Genomic DNA, 18,626 nt, shown 5'->3' on the forward strand with positions numbered 1-18,626 from the left:
AATTTTGGCCATTAGATCCTTAATTTTGTTTCATCAAAATGATCTTGATGTTGTAACGATCAAATTGGCTGGTCCTAAGCCTTAATCAGGCCATTAGATTGAAAGATATCATCAAATCAAGTTTTAATGGCCGAGATGCACTATCCCAAATTGAGTTCGACTTTATGTAATTATAAATAATTGATTCCAATCGGTTATAATTATAATTAATTTGAAATTAATGACGTGTCATAATTTGATTGGCTAGGACTACAACTTATGGTAAGGTTGTACACACTTAATTAATTAGATAATCAAACATTAATTATTTAATGACAAATTTGTGTAATTATCTTTTTAATTGGGGTAAATTTGGGACTGAGTAATTCTGAAATGGAAGTAATTGGTACTGTTGCGTTTAGAACCTAAAAAATGACAAATCACCCTAAAACCTAAAAAAATATCTGAAATTACCCTAAAACATAAAAAATGATCAAAGTAACCAAAAAACCTAAAACAATGACCAAAAATACCCCCTAAAACTTAAAAATGACCAAAATACTTTCGAAACCCTTTAAAATTACCAAAAGACCCTTAGAACCTAAAAAATACCTTAATGACACTGAAACCTAAAAAATGATCGAAATGACCCTATAACCTAAAAAATTACTTAAATATGCTTCGAACCTTAAAAAAATGACCATACTTTTGTCACCACGCCTAGTAGCATTTTCTATTTCAAATTATATTGTTTTCAAGTGCTCTTTGATTTCAAGTGCATTAAACATCACTCACATGAATGACCATAAATCATTGCTTCCACCATAAATCATTGTGGAAGCAGGCATGTTTAAGAAATCAAATGTAACCACCACGCACCCTTGGTGCGGTGGTTACTCCACAAGTATAAATGATTGTGGAGTGTGGGGGGTAAGGGTTGGAGTTCAAGTCTCTAAGAGTGAGCTTCACACACATATACACTTAGATTAGGCTAGAGTAGAAATTTTATCTTGTAAAAAGAGAGAGAGAGAGAGAGAGAGAGAGAAATCAAATGTAGAACACTTAGAATAAATAAATAAGCTTCCTTTTAATAATTCAATTTTTTCTTTCTATATTTCTATCCCAAATAATGTATCTTCTCAGAAAACTAAAAACAGTGACTAAAAAGAAAATTAGGTTATCTCTTTTTCTCCTGAAGTTGTCAAAATTATTTGTAATAATTTATTGGCTGCAATTGAAAAGGTCTGATCAATATCCATTTATCCGATATCTAGGCATAAGTAACATCCATTCTATAATTTCTTTTCTTTAATTACCTCTTGTGAGAAAATGATCCCAAAAACAAAGGAATTAATTGTAAAGTATGCAATAACATAAGTTATAACGATAGGGGAAGGGGGATTTGAATCATAGGCGTCTATTGGAAATATCAGAAAGTATCAATTGAGCTATAAGGCACTTGATAATTAGAAAATAAGCATTTTAAATTCGTAGTTATATTGTCACAAGGAAAGATGAATACACCAGCTTCTGAGTTATAATAGAAGGCTGAGAATCCCAATCAGATCAGATTAATTTACATTTTATTTAAAAAAAAAAACACGCCTTCGATGTTTTAATATACTTTAACTTGGAGCATGGCAAGATTCATCCAATCTTCAGTCACCTGAATATACAATGAAAGTATTATTAATGAGATAGATTGAGCTACAACAGAACCATATACTACTTGATCCGAGATATTAACGCAATAAGTTTGTACAGAAGTACTGGCAGATCAATAAGTACACCATTGTTGCTATATAGATTAATCTTAAAAGAACTATATCTTAATTTACAAAGCTAAATAAATCTTAAATGACAATAGTTGTGAGGAAAGATTTTAAATGACAATAGTTGTGAGGAATAATATGGGAGGGGGTGCTAACTGCTAACTATGATATTTGTTTTTTGAGAGATATTACGTCTACAATATTTTTACAACATTTTTACAACAAATCACAGGTGGTTAGTTGTTATTGGTTCAAATTTCAAACTAACGCTAAGATTACTTTTTTGCCCCAACAATAATTAGTAACAACTTGTCGCTTAGGATTTATTGTAAAAATGTTGTAGTCATATCATTTCTCTTGTTTTTTTGATAAGAAACTGCTAACTATGATATTGAAACAATGTGCATCTCTGCACCACACAACACACAATGATACAATCAAAACTGACGAACAGGTTGCTCACCTTTTTTGGGAGTACGTTTCTTACCTAAGAAAAAAGAAAACAGCATGCCAATACAGAGCGGTGACACCATTTTACTTGAAACTAAACAAGTAACTAAAGTAAACTCTAATGCCAGTTACCTGCAAAAGCATATTCTAACAAGCATTTGAAATGGTCAGAGACTCAGAGTAGGACCAATGGGGGCCGCTGTTTAATCCAATTATAAAGTCAATCATGTCCTAAATTTTATCAAAGGTACGTAATTCATGTTTTTCAGTAAATACATATATAATATTAATCATCAATTCCAACGCTCTATACAGAGTTTGGGGTTCCACTAAAACACTATAAGAGGGTTGTTACTTGATAGTGTATGGGTTGATAAATGAATGTAATACTTATCCAAAAAAAAAAATAAATGATAAATGAATGTAAGCTTCTATAAGATGCTATGGTCTCAGAGCTCCAAAAATATTTCTAGTGTAGAATTTTCTAGAATGGGCAATATGAAAGTGGGTTGTTACTCAAAACATGTAATTCTTATGATTTCAGCTCAGCCAAAAGGAAAGAATGAAAGAAATTTTTGGTGCTATGAATTCTAGTGTGGGTGTATTGATATTTTTCATTGTACTATACATGCTCTATGTATTTACCAGTCAATGTGATTTCTGGTCACTTTTCTGTTTTTTCCTTTGACTCGTTTATCAAACTTTTGGAGGATTTAGTTTAAAGTATGTAAGAGGTTTATCTCATGACTGCTAAAATGTTATTTCACAACTAATCTCATCACACACTCTTTGCACATGCAATGAGGCTTTTTTTTTTTTTTAGTGTCATAATTTTTCATTAATTCCAATTTGAGGTTTACACGTTCTCTCATTAATATTATGCATTTAGAACTACTAATACAACCAAGAATGTCATGAGGCTAGCTTAAAAAAAGAACAAATATTACACATTTATTTTGTAGCCAAAAAACAAATGTGTTTTTATTTTATATATATAATTTTTATTCTGAAAATCTAATTTATAAGTGGATAAATCAATTTGAAAGTCAACGGAAGAGTGACTCTACTTTTTAGGCAATATTTTAGAAGGAGTTAGAATTGTATTTTTACTGTATTGTCCTTTAGTTTTGTCTCTACTTAAACACAGGAGTGTAGGGGCATTTTTGAACCAAAAAATTAAGGATCTCAAACAAGAAAAACCCCTTAAATAATAGTATAGATGACTTTAAAGATTAGAATTTTGATGGCTGAAAGATTGATAGTATAGCAAGTATTGTAGCTAATAATGACTATGAAAGTTCAATTAGTGAGTAAAATACCAATGAACGTTTAGACTCCCAATTTAAAATTACCAACACAAGCTTATAAACAAACAATATATGTGCGGAATATGAATATAAGCTAAACCCAAATTGGTAAAACACTCTAATCCATAATTAATCACAACCACAACAGCAATTAAATGATAAAGAGTAAGGGAAGAAGGATGCAAACACAAAGATAACACGGCGATGTGTTATCGAAGAGGAAACTGAAATGCTCAGAAAAATCTCTCCGCCGCCCTCCAAGTGGTCAATAATCCACTAGAGAATAAAGTTGGAATACATGAATAACAGAAGACCCTCCAAATCTAATCTACCCAGTGCACCTAAGCCCTCCAACCTTCTTGCTCCAATAGGGTTACGCCGAAACTTGTCTTCTCTAGCATACCGGATTCCGCAATCGCCCATTGCATCAACCAAAATGAATTGGTTCCTTCTGAACTGCTTTCCAAGCACCAAAATACCTCTTCACTAATTTGGGTATGGTAAGATAAGGATTTGACTAAATGTACCTCTCAAAGATATGTCAATGGAGAGGTGAGAGTAAAGGAATTTGGAGAATTAAAGGATGAAGATTGTGGATGAGTCAATCTTGTTTTTCTCTAGGGTTTCTCTCTCAAAATTCTCTCTAGAAGCTCTCAACATTTCATGGATATAAGGGTATTTATAGTGGTGTATATGAGGAATGCAAAAAGTCAGGTTTCAATCAAACAAGGCAGTCTAGTGACTCAAGCTCGCAACTGGAACGAGCCGCAAGTTTGAGTCGCAAGCTAACTACCTGGCTAGACTAGAAGTTTTCTCTTGTAGTGCTCCAATTGGCATGACCTTTTAGCTCCCCCTGCATGCTTTACACGTGTGCCATTCTGGCGACTTGCCAGTCGCGAACCAGTTGCGAGATCCAATCGCAAGACTCCTTTGAATTGCATACTTCTTGAGATTTCTTCACACTCTCTCACACACTACCTTTACATAATTCCCACCTAAATACAGGGTATCTAATTGCTAAATTACAAGCAAATTTGACACAGAATAGAGCCAACACATGATTGTATAAATTCAACCTTACAGACTACCAAAAAATTTGACAAAGAATGAGATAATTTGATGTTTTTTTCTTAGTATTTGGGTGCAAAAGCCATATTGTGAAGTTATTTCTGTCCACCAAAATCTCCCAAATGGTAACAAGAATGCAAAGACTTTATGATGAATCCTTAAATATAGCATTTCATGTTCAGAAAAGGCTATTATTGTTTCCAGGGCTAAAATTATTCAGGCTAAATATTTGCAGAGATACGGGGGTGCCTTTCAGACATTATCAAAAATTGATGAAATTGGTATTCTTTATCAAAAGTGTCTAATTAACTAAAACTATAAATCTATAATTGATGGTGAAATTGGTGTTCTTACTGCCCAAAAAAAAATAATCTCCTAATTCCATAGGTTCATAGTGTCGTGTCCTCCCCACACTCCCAACCAAATCTAATCTAATCCCAACTTATAATTAAGGGTTCCCATGTCTCACTCAAGTTTCAAGTCTGAACATCCCCAAACTCAAAAGTTTAAAGATTAAATTGTTACATATAGAAGAACTAAAACTGAAACAAAACAACAATAGCATAAACCCACAAAGTTTAAAGAAATATTATAAACCCATATCAGCCTTAATTCAATGTAGAGAGAACCTGAAGATTGTGGGTGGCGCCGCCGAGTTGGATTGGATGTGGGTGCGCCGCCGATTTGAGGTTGGATTGGAAGAGAAGAAGCTAAAGAATGGTGCCGCCGAGTTGGATTGGAAGAGAATAAGCGCCGCCGATTTGAAGCTGTGGGTGCGTCACTGTCTAGTTCTTGTCTTGTGGGTATGGTTTTGATTAGCAGCTGTGTTCTTGTGGTTGGATTGGAAGAGAAGAATCTAGATAGGCAAACCTGGAAGAAGACGATACTGAGCGTGCAACCTGGAACCGTAAACTTGAGAAAAGCGTGAGTCTAAAGAGAAGAAGCTAAAGAGGCAACCAATGAAGAAGCTAGAGAAGCGTAAGTCTGAGAAAACCTGGAAGGAGCATGGAGTGATTTGTTATTTATTTATTTTTTTTTTAATGTTTATATATATGACCTGCTTAACCAGTAACCATTACCTTTAAAATTATATGAATGGCTAAGATCAAAACAATATTAAATTAATGGTTCAGATTTAAGTGGATATCGTACCCCCACTTTTTTTGGGGTATGGTAAAATGACCCAGCCTATTAATGTTAATTGGAAACTAATTTGGGACCTATTAATATTAGTTATGTTGAAACTATTTTCCAACAAATGACATCTTCTCACCATTTCATTGATACCTTTCAAAATATTTGGAATTTGTGAGTGAAGTTAATATTTCTAGAAACTAGACATCTGGGGCTTCAATTTGAGCACAAGAACGAGACAATTCCAATCAGAATTGAGTAAGATATGATTTTTTGAATTTAGCTCTGCGGATAGTTACATGAGGTACGGGAAAAACCAAATTCTTTGTCATTTTGTTTGCTCATCACTCCCACCAACCTCCAAATTTAATGCACCAACTTTCTCTAAATACTGAAATGGGGTCTAGGTTCATGATTCTCTATGATCCTTTGTCAACCTCATTAATTGCCCTTGCATTCATATTTTCTTCACCACTACTATATAAAGCCCCTTCTCCTCCATTCCAAAGGACCCAGAGAAACACCATCTCTTCTCCCTTCTTGAGTTCTAGTGAAGTAGAGTAGATTTGCCATATCTTGGTCTTCTTGAGACTCAAGGTATTGAGTGAGCTTCACTCTCCCTCTCCTAGTTCTTCTCTACTCCACCCTTAGGACCTCCACCAAAAGCCTCCTCCTCCACCGTATGAATCTTGCATGTTGGTATAATCCATTTCCCTAATTTGTTTTTCATGTTGCTATAATGTTAATTTAAGATTAAAGCATGATAGTGATTATTTAAATTCCTTGAATATGTTTGAATGTTCATGATATTTATAAATGTTCATATCGTTCTTCATATGTTCTAGATTGTTCATCACATGTTCATGCATGACACTAGTTTTCATCTTAAATCCATATACAAAATATGAAAAACATGTTAGTTTCTTAAATCTCTCAAATCCTTGAATCTTAGATATCACCATTCACACACATTCACTAGAATTTATTTTTCAATCCAAATGCAAGGATTAATCAATTGAACTAGGGTTTATTACATGCACACATATTAAATTCAAGCAAAATAATGAACATGCAATTGATTGATAACATGTTAGATGATGTGACATGAATGTTGGCCACTATAGTCTAGAAAGGTGGGTGGTTAAGCTAATGGTAATAGTTTCTCTCTCTCTCTCTCTCTCTCTCTCTCTCCTTTGTTTTTCTTAGGAACCCCAAATGAAAATTGTTATTGTCTGTTCTTAGAGCATTTGGAGAAGCAAAAGAGACCAGAACCAACATCCTAAACATCAATCCTACTGTAGATACCGCATTTTGTACCTTTGACGACTCAGGCCCTCGTTCCCCAATGATGCTCGAACTTTAAGGCCCAAGGCCAGTTTAGAGCCCAATCAGATACCAAATTGACTTGATGGGTGTTAAAATGGAAAATATCACTTTTTAAATGCACAAAAATCCATTTTTGGAAGTAAAAGATCAAAGTAGCCCTTAGCCTATGTACATAGGCAGAAGCCTACATACACAGCTAGGGTTTCAGAAGTTTAGAAAATGCAAGTTTTCTACAATAATGGCTGAGGTTTGGAATGAATCCCACATCATTTAGGAGTTGTTCCAAACCCCATTTTTTTCAACTATAAAAAGTCTTCCATGGTACATTTTCAAAACATACAGAAATCTCTTAGGAAAAACCTAAGATTCACTAGAAAATAGTGAATCAAAAGGAAGTTTTTCACAAAACACTCTCAAGTCATTTTTATTTGATTGGGACCTTTTCTAGCCCTAATCTTTTGAGTTTAAAGTTTCTAATCACTATTTTATTGAATTATGATAGATTTGACCGAAGGGGACGGTAAAAAATTAAGCCTAGGAGCTTTTGCTTTAAGGTATTCTTTCTTGCTTCCTTTTTCCTTTTTGTCTATCTTTCTTAGTTTTAATCCAGTTTCTTTGTGTAATTTAGGTTTTTATATGTTTGCTTAGGTTAGTTTTATAGTTCTGTTTGTGTTCTGAGCATGCTAGATAGTTAGAATTAGGTTTTTTTGTTTGTGCTTTGTTTTCTGTTTCGGGTTTCCGGGTTAGAGCTCTTGAATAAGTCCCACGCACGCATGTCATGAGCATGCATACTCAAGCCTTTGGCTACGTATGTAGGCACATGCCCAAAAACCCTAATCTAGATTCCTTAGGTTGTTTGTTTGGTTTGTTTCACATGCTTTGTCCCTTTTTAAAGCCTTTTCATATGTTCATACGTATTTTTGCCTCTGTCTTGTATGCTTGTTGTCTTTAATATGCTTAGATTAGGGTTTTTATGTTTGTTTTTTACTTTGATGCCATGAACATGCATTCACATATCCATTCGTGATGCCACAAGTGCTGAGATGCTACAAGGTAAGTAAGGTAAGTCATGCATTCACAAAACATGCATGTTGTTTGTCTAATCCTCCTTTGATATATATGTATGAAGTTAATGCCTTGTTCATAAAATGATTTACTTGCTATTGATGATATGCCTTGATGTCATGACTAGATGAATGCTAGGGTTTCTTTTGTGTGTTTGGCTCTCTTTTACTTTGTGGATAGATAAGTATGCTTGTTTAGGGATAAAGATGCCATGTTGTATGTTAGATGCATGATTAGAGTGTGTGTGAGTTAGAATACAAGTATTTGAATAGTCTTTAATAGAGTTAAGACATAAGACACAACGATGGAAGGTCAACCTTAGGGTTGGGCGATCTTGGGTGCCTAACACCTTCCCAAGAACGTACCTAAAATCCAAACCCATACTATGGTAGTAAGATCAAAGATCCTTCCTTGAAAAGGACGCTATGTATATGGTTCCTAGACCATTGCAAAAACTAGGTGGCGACTCCAAAGACCCCTTGTTTCCATAGTGGCAACTCCACTAGGGATGGTGAGTTTAATTTCTATGTGTCCTATGTTTTAACATTAATAAAAATTATTTCAATACTTGTTTTCCACACGCATCACTTGTTCTCTTTTGTCCCTTAACTTTGGTTGGTGATGAGTGGGAAGATGGAAGGCTCCATTCAGGCCCAAATTTTCCGAAATTCATCTCACTAACTCACAATTGGTGTAATCGCCTATAATGAGTTTTGAGTATGTTAAAGGTTTGCTACCAATCCACTATGGGGTCCACTTAGGCCCTCGATTAGAATCATAGCCCACCTAATTGTGAGTGACCTACTTATCTATTCCTTTCGTCTTAGGGAGCCTATTCACACTAAAGAGATCCTAGACCCTATCACAAAGCCCTTTATATATCTCTTGTTTGTTCAACAGTATACCATGTGTTCACCTAATTCTAAAGGACAAATAAAAGATATTGAAAATGGAGGGGATGACCCTAAAGTTATGGTATACCCTAAGATGTTATGGGATAAAAGAAAAAAAAAAGTTATCACATATAAGAGGATTGTCCCTAATTCCAAAGGCATATCTTAACTTGGAAGGTTCATAAGACCATAACTTAATTGCTATCATAGGCCCAAGTGGAAAAAGCCCTTTTGAAAAGGAGAACTTTGGGCCTAAGGTAACAAATATGTTATGGACTTAGCATCCAACATCCTTCAAAGCCAAAAATGAGACTCCCTAATCTTGGGTCTCTTTGTTACATGCCTAGGCCTAAAATGATGAGAATTTCATAGACTTTGAGATGGAGACTACAATGTATTCTAGCTAGAGGGCTATTTCAAGAAAAAAAAATGATGAAATAATGAATAAAAATGAAAAGCCCAAAGGTGATGAATACATTGTAAGCCCATGTTTGAGACAAAGGGTTGAAAAAATTATAAGTGCATTTTAATGAAAGCCCATGAGAGTAGGATGAGAGCTTTATTGTAAATGGACCAAAACCCAATGAAACAAGGGCCAAAAATCCATAAGAGGGAAGGGAGCGACATTGTAATTGGGCTTTCATTAAAATAAACCCAAGAATTTTCTAAGAACATCTAAAGTTTAATCTTTAATTGGGACATGAAATTAATGAAAATGGGGCTTTTTTTTTTTTTTTTTTCCAGGCATCATTGCACCATCAAAGTCAAGAAAACACGTCCCCACTACCATTTGGATTTGAGAGAAAGGAAGGCGTTTGATCAAGATTGAGGACACACACCAAGAAGAAGAGACCCCCCAAGAAACAATGACTACCTCCATGGAAGACCCAATGGCACAAAAGATCCTTAAGGCTTTGGATGAGCATGGAGAGGCCCTTAAGAGAATGGGGGGGCGTCTCACTAGGTTGGAAGAATCTAAGCTCAAGAAGCCTCCACATGTGGAAATCCATGATGATGAGGAGGAAGATGAAGAATGGGACGACATGGACAAAGTGGAATATGAAAGGAACAAGCAATTTGAGAAGCTCACCATAGAAACCATGGCTATGAGGGAAAGATAGAGAAAATGCAACTTGCCTTCCACAAGGCGCAAGGGATTGATGATTACCTCTATAATATGGGAGGAATGAGTTTAAAGGCTCCTATTGCATTGCCTCCCAAGTTTAAGATTTCCGATGCGGAAAAGTTTGATGGGACTGGAGATCCAAAGCAACATGTGAGGAGATACCTAAGCATTGCCGAAATGAAAGGGCTAGATGAGAAGCAAACTTTGCATGCATTTCCTCTCTCACTCACAGGTTGTGCATCAAGATGGTACCATAGCCTTGATCCAAGCAAAACTAAAGTGTGGAATGAACTAGTGGAGTTTTTTATGGACCAATTCATCTTTAACACCATGATTGATGTGACTCTAAGGGATTTAGAGACAACCAAACAAGGTGTAGGGGAGACATTTTCCAAATACATGACTAGATGGAAGACCAAGGCATCTAGGATGGTCAATAGGCCAAATGAGAAAGACCAAATCAACATGATCATCAAGAACTTGCTTCCGGCTTATAATAGTAGGCTTTTGTCATTGCCTATTAGCTCATTTGGAGAACTAAGTGATTGTGGGACAAGAATTGAAGATGCTATCAACAACAGACAATTGGAGAAAGGTGAAAGTAAGCCTCCAACCAAGAAAACATATGGAAGGGGAGCAACCACCACCAAAGCACCCAATCTCGTAAATGTGAGCACCATCATACCCCAACAAACACTAGCCTACCCAAAGAAAGCTCACTAAGAATTCTCCGACCTAGGAATGACCCTCACCCAAGCATATTAAAACCTATCCTCTAAAGGATTCATCAAGCCTTTAGACCCCACACCAATGCCTAATCCCATACCTTCCACTTGGAACCTTAATGAATATTGCCACTACCACCAAAAATTTGGCCACAAAATCGACAATTGCTTCCGCCTCAAATACGAGATACAAGACCTCATAGACAATGGAACCCTCCCAAATCCCAACATCATCACCAAGCCCAATATTAGAAAGGACCCTTCACCCAATTACCATAGGGCTTCTCCTCCATATCAAAATTGGGTGCAAGTAGATGAGATTGAGTGGGATTGCTCAAAGTTGATAGAAACTACAAATGTCAATATCAATGCCATGGAAGTCCAAGGAATATGAGATGAAGAAGATGAAGTCTTAAAGGAAGCAATATGGGGGATATTTCCCAAAAGAGTGACGAAATTGAAGAAGAGGGTTTTGGAGGACAATGTAGCAAATATCACTAGGAGTGGGAAGCACTACAAGCCATCATTTTTGGAAAAGGATTACCCTGGTAGAGATCTAGGGGAAGGGTCCAAGCCCACAAAACTTAGAGGAAAAGAAGATACAAAAGAAAAAGAAGAAGAAGAAGAAGATAAGGTCTTAATGCAATTGAAGAAGACCCAAGCTCATGTGTTCATATGGGGCTTGCTCATGGCCTCTCAAAAGCACCGTAAGGCTCTCTTGGACGCCTTAAATGGGAAAGAAGTACCTATAGAAACTACACCACAAGAAGTTTTGTCCCTCGTGGGAGTCGAGGGTTCCTCACACCCTCTCTTTGCCTTTCTAATGAAGATCTCCCCCCCAAAGGAGCTACTCACACTAGACCCTTGCAAATCACCATTGAATGCATGGGTGTCAAGGTTCTGATGGTGCTTATTGACAATGGACACCCTCTCCTTACCTTTCCGATGAAGATCTCCCCCCCAAAGGAGCTACTCACACTAGACCCTTGCAAATCACCATTGAATGCATGGGTGCCAAGGTTCTAATGGTGCTTATGGACAATGGGTACGCCTTGAATGTTTGTCCCTTTAGGACTGCCCTTATTTTTGGCCTAGATATGGAGACTATTGTTCCTTCTCCCTTCACTGTAAGGGCTTATGACAACACTTCAAGAAAAGTTATGGGTACTTTCAAGGCTCCTTGCAAGATTGCACCAATGGAAACCATTGTGGAATTTCATATCATGGACATCACCCCAAATTACAACCTTCTCTTGGGAAGAGCTTGGCTTCACCCCAAAGGGGCAATCCCCTCCTCGCTACACCAAAAGATGAAGATCCCATGGAAAGGAGGGATTGCTATAGTGCTTGGAGATTGTGAGATTCTAGCACCGGTTTGTGGACTCAAGGAAGGAGGAAGCGAGCTTCAAATGAATGGCTTTGAGTTCGTGAATATGACTGATTATGGGTTGAAGGATGAAAGGTATGCTACTGAATTTTTCCCATATTATAGCCATGAGGTGATTGCAATGGTGAAGAACATGAGATTCATGCCTGATATGGGCCTTGGAAAAGAAGGAAAAAGGGTAGTTGAGTTCCCCAACATCAAGACTCAAGTGACTAGGGAAGGTTTAGTATTCTTTAAAGGCTATGACGGAATCAAGAAAAACCTTGGCACTCATAATGGGAACTTCATAAAGGAAGGTAGAAACTTCCCTTATTGTGGCTTCACCGAACCTTGGGTAGGCAAGGATGGAAATGTGTATCCAGGATAGGAAATGTTCTTTAATGAAAAGCTCACCTTTAAGGAGAAGCCTACTATGGTGATCAAAGAGATACAAGAAGAGGTCGATTGGGAGAACTACATGGATGCTAAAGCAATGAAGACAAGTGGGGATGTGTTCACCATCACCAATGAAAAGTCAAGTGATCCTTCCAAATTCATCATGCCTATTGTGGGGCCCATTAATAATTGAATTTGGGTTGGGTTTTCTAAAAACATGGGGAAAGAGTTTTGTAAAGCAAGTTCCAATATACTTTTCAATATTTTCAATAAGATGAATTCTGATTTGGCTTACTTCAATGTGTCCCATAACATTGAAATTCTGCACTTAAATGATTCAAATGAATTTGAAAATGAAATTAATAAACAATTGGAAAGGAGAATTGAACCTATGGAACCAATTCTTGAAACTATTAGTTTGGGCAATGATGAGAATCCACGCTTAATTAAAATTGGCTCAACTCTAAATGAAAAAGAAAGAAAAGATCTTCAAGAACTCCTTATGGAATTTCAAGAGGTATTTGCATGGTCCTATGAGGATATGCCTAGAATTGACCCTGAGATAGGTCATCACATTGATACTCATGATCACATGGTACCCGTCAAACAAAAGTTGAGAAGAATGAGGACCGAATGGCTCTTAAAGATTAAGGAGGAAGTCACTAAACAATTAAAGGTAGGGTTCATCAAGCCCGTCCACCAAGCCAAATGGATAGCCAATGTCGTTCCCGTACCTAAAAAGGATGCGAAGGTAAGGATATGTGTGGACTTTAGGGACTTGAACAAGGCATGCCCTAAGGATGACTTTCCTCTCCCTCACATTGATGTCTTGGTGGATAACACGGTAGGAAGTGCCTTGATGTCTTTCATGGATGGTTTCTCAGGGTACAACCAAATCAAGATGGCTTCCAAAGATATGACCAAAACCACTTTCACTATCGAAGGGGGAATCTATTGTTACATGGTGATGCCATTTAGCCTTAAGAATGCTGGGGCAGCATATCAAAGGATGGCTATAGCCTTGCTACATGATATGATGAACAATGAGCTAGAGATGTATGTTGATGATATGATAGTAAAATCCAAGGATAGAGGGAGCCACACCATAAACTTAAGGAAGTTCTTCGAAAGGATTAAAGAGTACAGGCTCAGATTGAACCCACAAAAGTGTACCTTTGGAGCAACCACCAAAAAATTGCTAAACTTCTTAGTGATTGATAAAGGGATAGAAGTTGACCCATCCAAGATTAAAGCCATATTAGAGATGCCTCCACCCAAAAGTGAGAAAGAAATAAGGGGCTTCTTGGGTTGATTACAATACATTAGTCAATTCATTGCCAAGCTTACCTCTACTTGTGAGCCCATCTTCAAACTCCTAAGGAAGAATGAGCCACATACATGGAACAATGAGTGCCAAAAAACCTTTGAACTTATCAAGGAGTATCTCCTCCACCCACCTATCTTAGTGCCTCCACAACATGGAAGACCCTTACTCCTATACCTTTCCATCATAGGGGATGCAGTTGGAAGTATGCTTGCATAGAAGATGGTGACAAGAATGAGAGGACCATATACAACTTGAGCAAGAGGTTCCATGGTTATGAGACTAGGTACACTCCTATAGAAAAGTCATGCTTCGCACTTGTTTAGGCCGTATAGAAATTGAGACATATCATCTTACCTTTCCAAATATGGGTGGTAGCAAGAATGGACCCATTAAAGTATCTCTTTGAGAAACCCGCTTTGAGTGGAAGATTGTCAAGATGGTTGATCTTGTTGGCACAATTCGATTTGAAGTATGTGGCTAGAAAAACTATCAAATAGAGCATTGTGTTAGATTTTTGCGCCAAGAATCCTACAGAGGGGGAAGATGGTAAAGAAGATTTTCTAGATGAGGACATTTTGGATGTTGAGTTAGGGACGTGGAAGATGTACTTTGGCAGAGCTATAAACCAATATAGGAATGGGATAGGAATACTCTTGATCACTTCCGAAGGATCTCACATACCTTTGGTAATTAAGTTGAATTTTGAAGCAACTAATAACATGGCTGAATATGAGGCTGGTATTGCTAGAATGGAATCTCTTCAAGAATTAGGGGTAAAGGAGGCCGAAGTCTTTGGAGATTCAACTTTGGTTATAGCCCAAGTACAAAAGTTGTGGAAGGTGAAGGAGGAACATTTAAAGCCTTATCAACAATACGTGGAGGACTTGACCAAGACCTTTGACAGAATTGAATACACAATCATCCCTAGAGTTCAAAATCAATTTGCGGATGCCTTAGCTACCTTAGCCTCTATGGTTAAAATACCTGAGGGAGTGTGGACACGACCCTTGGAAATTGAGCAAATTCATGAAGAAGTGCACAAAAGGAAGACCGAAGCTTCAGTAATGACCATAGAGGAAGAGAGAGTTCCATGGTAATATGACATTGTGAAGTTTTTGGAACTAGGGGCATATCTGAATGGTGCCAACAAGAGAGAATATCATTCCATTAGGATGATGGCAACACAATACATCCTATGTGGAGGACAACTCTATAGAAGATCCTATGATTGCTTGAAAAAGGAAGAAGCCAAGAGAGTAATGGAAGAAGTTCATCAAGGGATTTGTGGCCCTCATATGAATGGAAGAATGTTAGCCAAGAAAATCCTAAGGATGGGGTACTTCTGGAATACAATGGAGACTGATTGTGTGGACTATGTGAAGAGTTGCAATGATTGTCAAACGCATGCCAACTTGAACCATGTACCGCCTAGTGAGTTGTATAGCATGACTTCTCTATGGCCATTCTCAGTTTGGGGTATAGATGTGATTGGAAGGATATCTTATAAGGTTTTAAATGGGCATGAATACATTTTGGTGGCAATTGACTATTTCACCAAGTGGGTGGAGGCAGTCTCCTATTTCGTATTGAAGGCTAAGCATGTGGCTCGGTTCTTAGAAAACAACATCATATGCTGATTTGGGGTGCCCCAAGAGATCCATTTTTTCCAATTTGAGGGGAAGGTTCGAAAGATCATGGAGTTGTACAACATTGAGTATCACAAGTCTTCACCATATCGACCACAAGCTAATGGTGCCATAGAAGTAGCTAATAAGAATATGAAGAATATCCTAGCCAAGATGGTAGTGACATACAAAGATTGGGCCGAGAAGCTGCCATTTGCTTTATGGAGTTATAGAACTTCTATCTGTGCGTCGACTAAGGCAACACCTTACTCTTTGGTTTATGGTAGTGAGGCAGTACTTCCTATTGAGGTAGAGATACAATCTTTGAGGGTATTGGTGGAAACCAAGGTCCTAGAAGAGGATTGGGCTAAGGCGAGATATGAACAATTGGCTTTGATAGATGAGAAGAGAGCTAGGGCACAATATCATGCACAAGGGTACCAAAAAATGATTGTTAAGGCATTCAACAAGAAGGTGAAACTAAGAAACCTTAAAGAAGGGAATTTGGTCCTAAAGGTACTCAAAGATGAGACTTTTGACCCAAGGGGAAAGATGAAGCCAAGGTGGTCTGGGCCTTTTATCATCAAGAAGATCATGTCTGGAGGTGCTACAAGGATCACAGATTTGGATGGGGAAGGGATACTTCGCCCAATTAACATGGATAAACTCCGGAAATACAACATCTAAAAAAAAGTGGAAAAGAGCCTACTAGGTTGAAAACCCGAAAGGGCAGTCTAGGCAAAAGTTAAGGAAAAGGAACTTCTCTAGATTGAAAACCCGAAAGGGTGGTCTAGGCAAAAATTAGGGGAAAAGACCATGGGCATGGCGAAAATTTCCAAAGGGACATTATGGGCAAAAATTACATGGATAAAAAGGTGATTCTCTTATTGCTTAAATTAAAAAGATGAAGTGTTTGCTCACTCCAAAGTGCAAGAGATCGTAGCAATAAAATTCTCGGAGTATCGAGGTCGAACTACAAGGAGCAGGATAGATTCAAAGAAAATATAATTAAACAACAATTTGGGTAAAGAAGAAAAGTACTTTTACTTAGTGATTGTTAACAAGAATAATAATAAAAACTGATTTAAATCAATAATGTAAATACTGGGGAATCGGGGTGTTTCCCTATATCGATATGAAATCCTTTGTGATCTAAGAAAATATATTTCGTAATTGATTGTTATTATACAATTAAAAACTTATGATTCGGTTGAACTGAGACAATTTAAGAACGCATGATAACCTAAATTAATAATGCGATTAGATAAGTTTTCAAAAAAACACATTCACTTTAAAACCTAATTTCTATTTGAAACTATTAGAAATTCATCTAAACAATAAGAAAAACATTATTGAACTTATTGAAAGCATGGAAGAACTAATACATCAAAAGAAATCTAATTGAACAATCAAATATGTTGTTGATAGAATCCTAGAAAGATTCACATTAAATATTCATACCGTCTAGAAGAAACATAACCCCTAACCCTAGGAGAGAGTTTAGGCTGCCATTAGAGAAAGGAAAATACAAGGTTTTCTCTGCCAAATTCGTTCTACATAGCCTCCCTTCAAAACCCTAACGTCCAAGTGTCCAAAGAAAATAAAACTTTTACTATTTTCATTTTCGTCCAGATTTACAGCAATAACTTGTGAGTTAATTTCAGCCTTCAAAAATTGTGAATTTTGAAAAACTCAAAACTGGAAAATTGTAGATATTTGAGTTACGGTTCCAACCCATCTGGCCTTGTGTCAATTGGATTTTTAAGGAGAAAGATATGCCCAAAACACTGATCAGTGCTCAAATCTACTCCTTTTTAGATTCTGCCTCTTTGATTTCTTTCCTTATTTGAAGCTTCCAAACATGGTAGATGACCCAAGCACTCCAGCTGCACCTCCTTAAACATTTAAGCATGGTCCTTTAGCTCCTCTTTAATTCTAATTTGGCCTCCATTCTCTCACAGACTTGCAAACTCATCTTTTTCACATGATTTACTGAAAGTAGAAAATTACACGCAATGAATGGCATCTTATTCAAGAAATTATGTAAAGATAAATAATAGGGACTAATGCAAATCATAGCTTAATTATACAAATTAAGCATAGTAATAAGGAGATAACTACCACATAAATATATAACAAGTATACATTTTAAGGCGTTATCAATAAGATTGTTTTCATAGAAGATTTGGAACATTCCAATCCTTTATTAAATTCAAAAACTAAAACATGAGAATCATAAAAGTGGAGAAAATTAAAACATGGGGCACACCAAGGTGGTCAGTCAGTCCTCCTTGCTTTCTTGCTAGTCTTCGTGTAAGCTTTCTCATCCCTCAGAATCGACTTCATGTTATCCTCCAACCATTGCTTGTACCCCGCAGTGAGATAGATGTATCGAGGAGGAAAAATGTCTTTCGCCACCCACGGCGTGGCTAAGCTTCACTAATCCTACCTAAGATTCTACTGGTAAACACCGCAATGTGGAAGGTGCCTTCATCATGAGAAGCTCCTTGACGCTTTCCAAATTGCCTTGAGATACGACAAGTGGAGTAGTATGAGCAGCAACTAGAGTCACACAGCAGTCCTTGCAACAGCTATGGACCATGCTTGAGATATGCTACCACTCCACTACCCACTAAATGTTGATCTCCTTAATGTGACCCATAAGTTTCATGTAAGCCTTAAAGCTCATATCATTCTGATGAAACTGGCAGTCCCTAGGGCACCTAGGGAGGTAGATGCTAAGAGGTACAGTTGGAGTTTGGAGCAATTGAAACCGGTTGAAGCAATTGAAACCTCTCCTGTAGCCATATTTGAAAAAAGAAGAAGAAGAGAGAGAGAGCAGCAAGGAAAAAAAAAAAAAAAAGAAAAAAAGAAGAGAGAGTGAGGAGGGTCATTTGTATTGACCTTTACATGATTTGTTAATTAATCGAGTTAAACATGTCAAGTCGGGTCGACCTGTTTAATAAACATGTCGTGTTCGGGTTGAGGATTCCTGACACGTTTACTAAACAAGTACGGTTCGGGTCAACTTATATAGCCAAATACTCATTGCTCGACACGACACGAA

At 37.1% G+C, this 18,626-nt stretch overlaps 1 protein-coding gene and 1 long non-coding RNA gene across 2 annotated transcripts; one reads left to right on the plus strand and one right to left on the minus strand.

Moving 5' to 3' along the window:
* Positions 1–1,459: 1,459 nt before the first annotated feature.
* Positions 1,460–5,581, minus strand: LOC126695120 (uncharacterized). The gene is made up of 2 exons (XR_007645970.1): positions 5,206–5,581; positions 1,460–1,645 (listed from the first exon to the last, which is right to left on the minus strand). It is a non-coding gene; the product is annotated as an uncharacterized LOC126695120 (long non-coding RNA).
* A 4,539-nt stretch (positions 5,582–10,120) lies between these two features.
* On the plus strand, positions 10,121–10,843 carry LOC126696112 (uncharacterized). The gene has a single exon (XM_050392899.1). It carries the CDS (start codon positions 10,121–10,123, stop codon positions 10,841–10,843), a length of 723 nt encoding a protein of 240 aa, XP_050248856.1.
* Positions 10,844–18,626: the final 7,783 nt, after the last annotated feature.

Source organism: Quercus robur, chromosome 8, assembly GCF_932294415.1.
Source record: "Quercus robur chromosome 8, dhQueRobu3.1, whole genome shotgun sequence".
Classification (NCBI taxonomy): Eukaryota; Viridiplantae; Streptophyta; class Magnoliopsida; order Fagales; family Fagaceae; genus Quercus; species Quercus robur.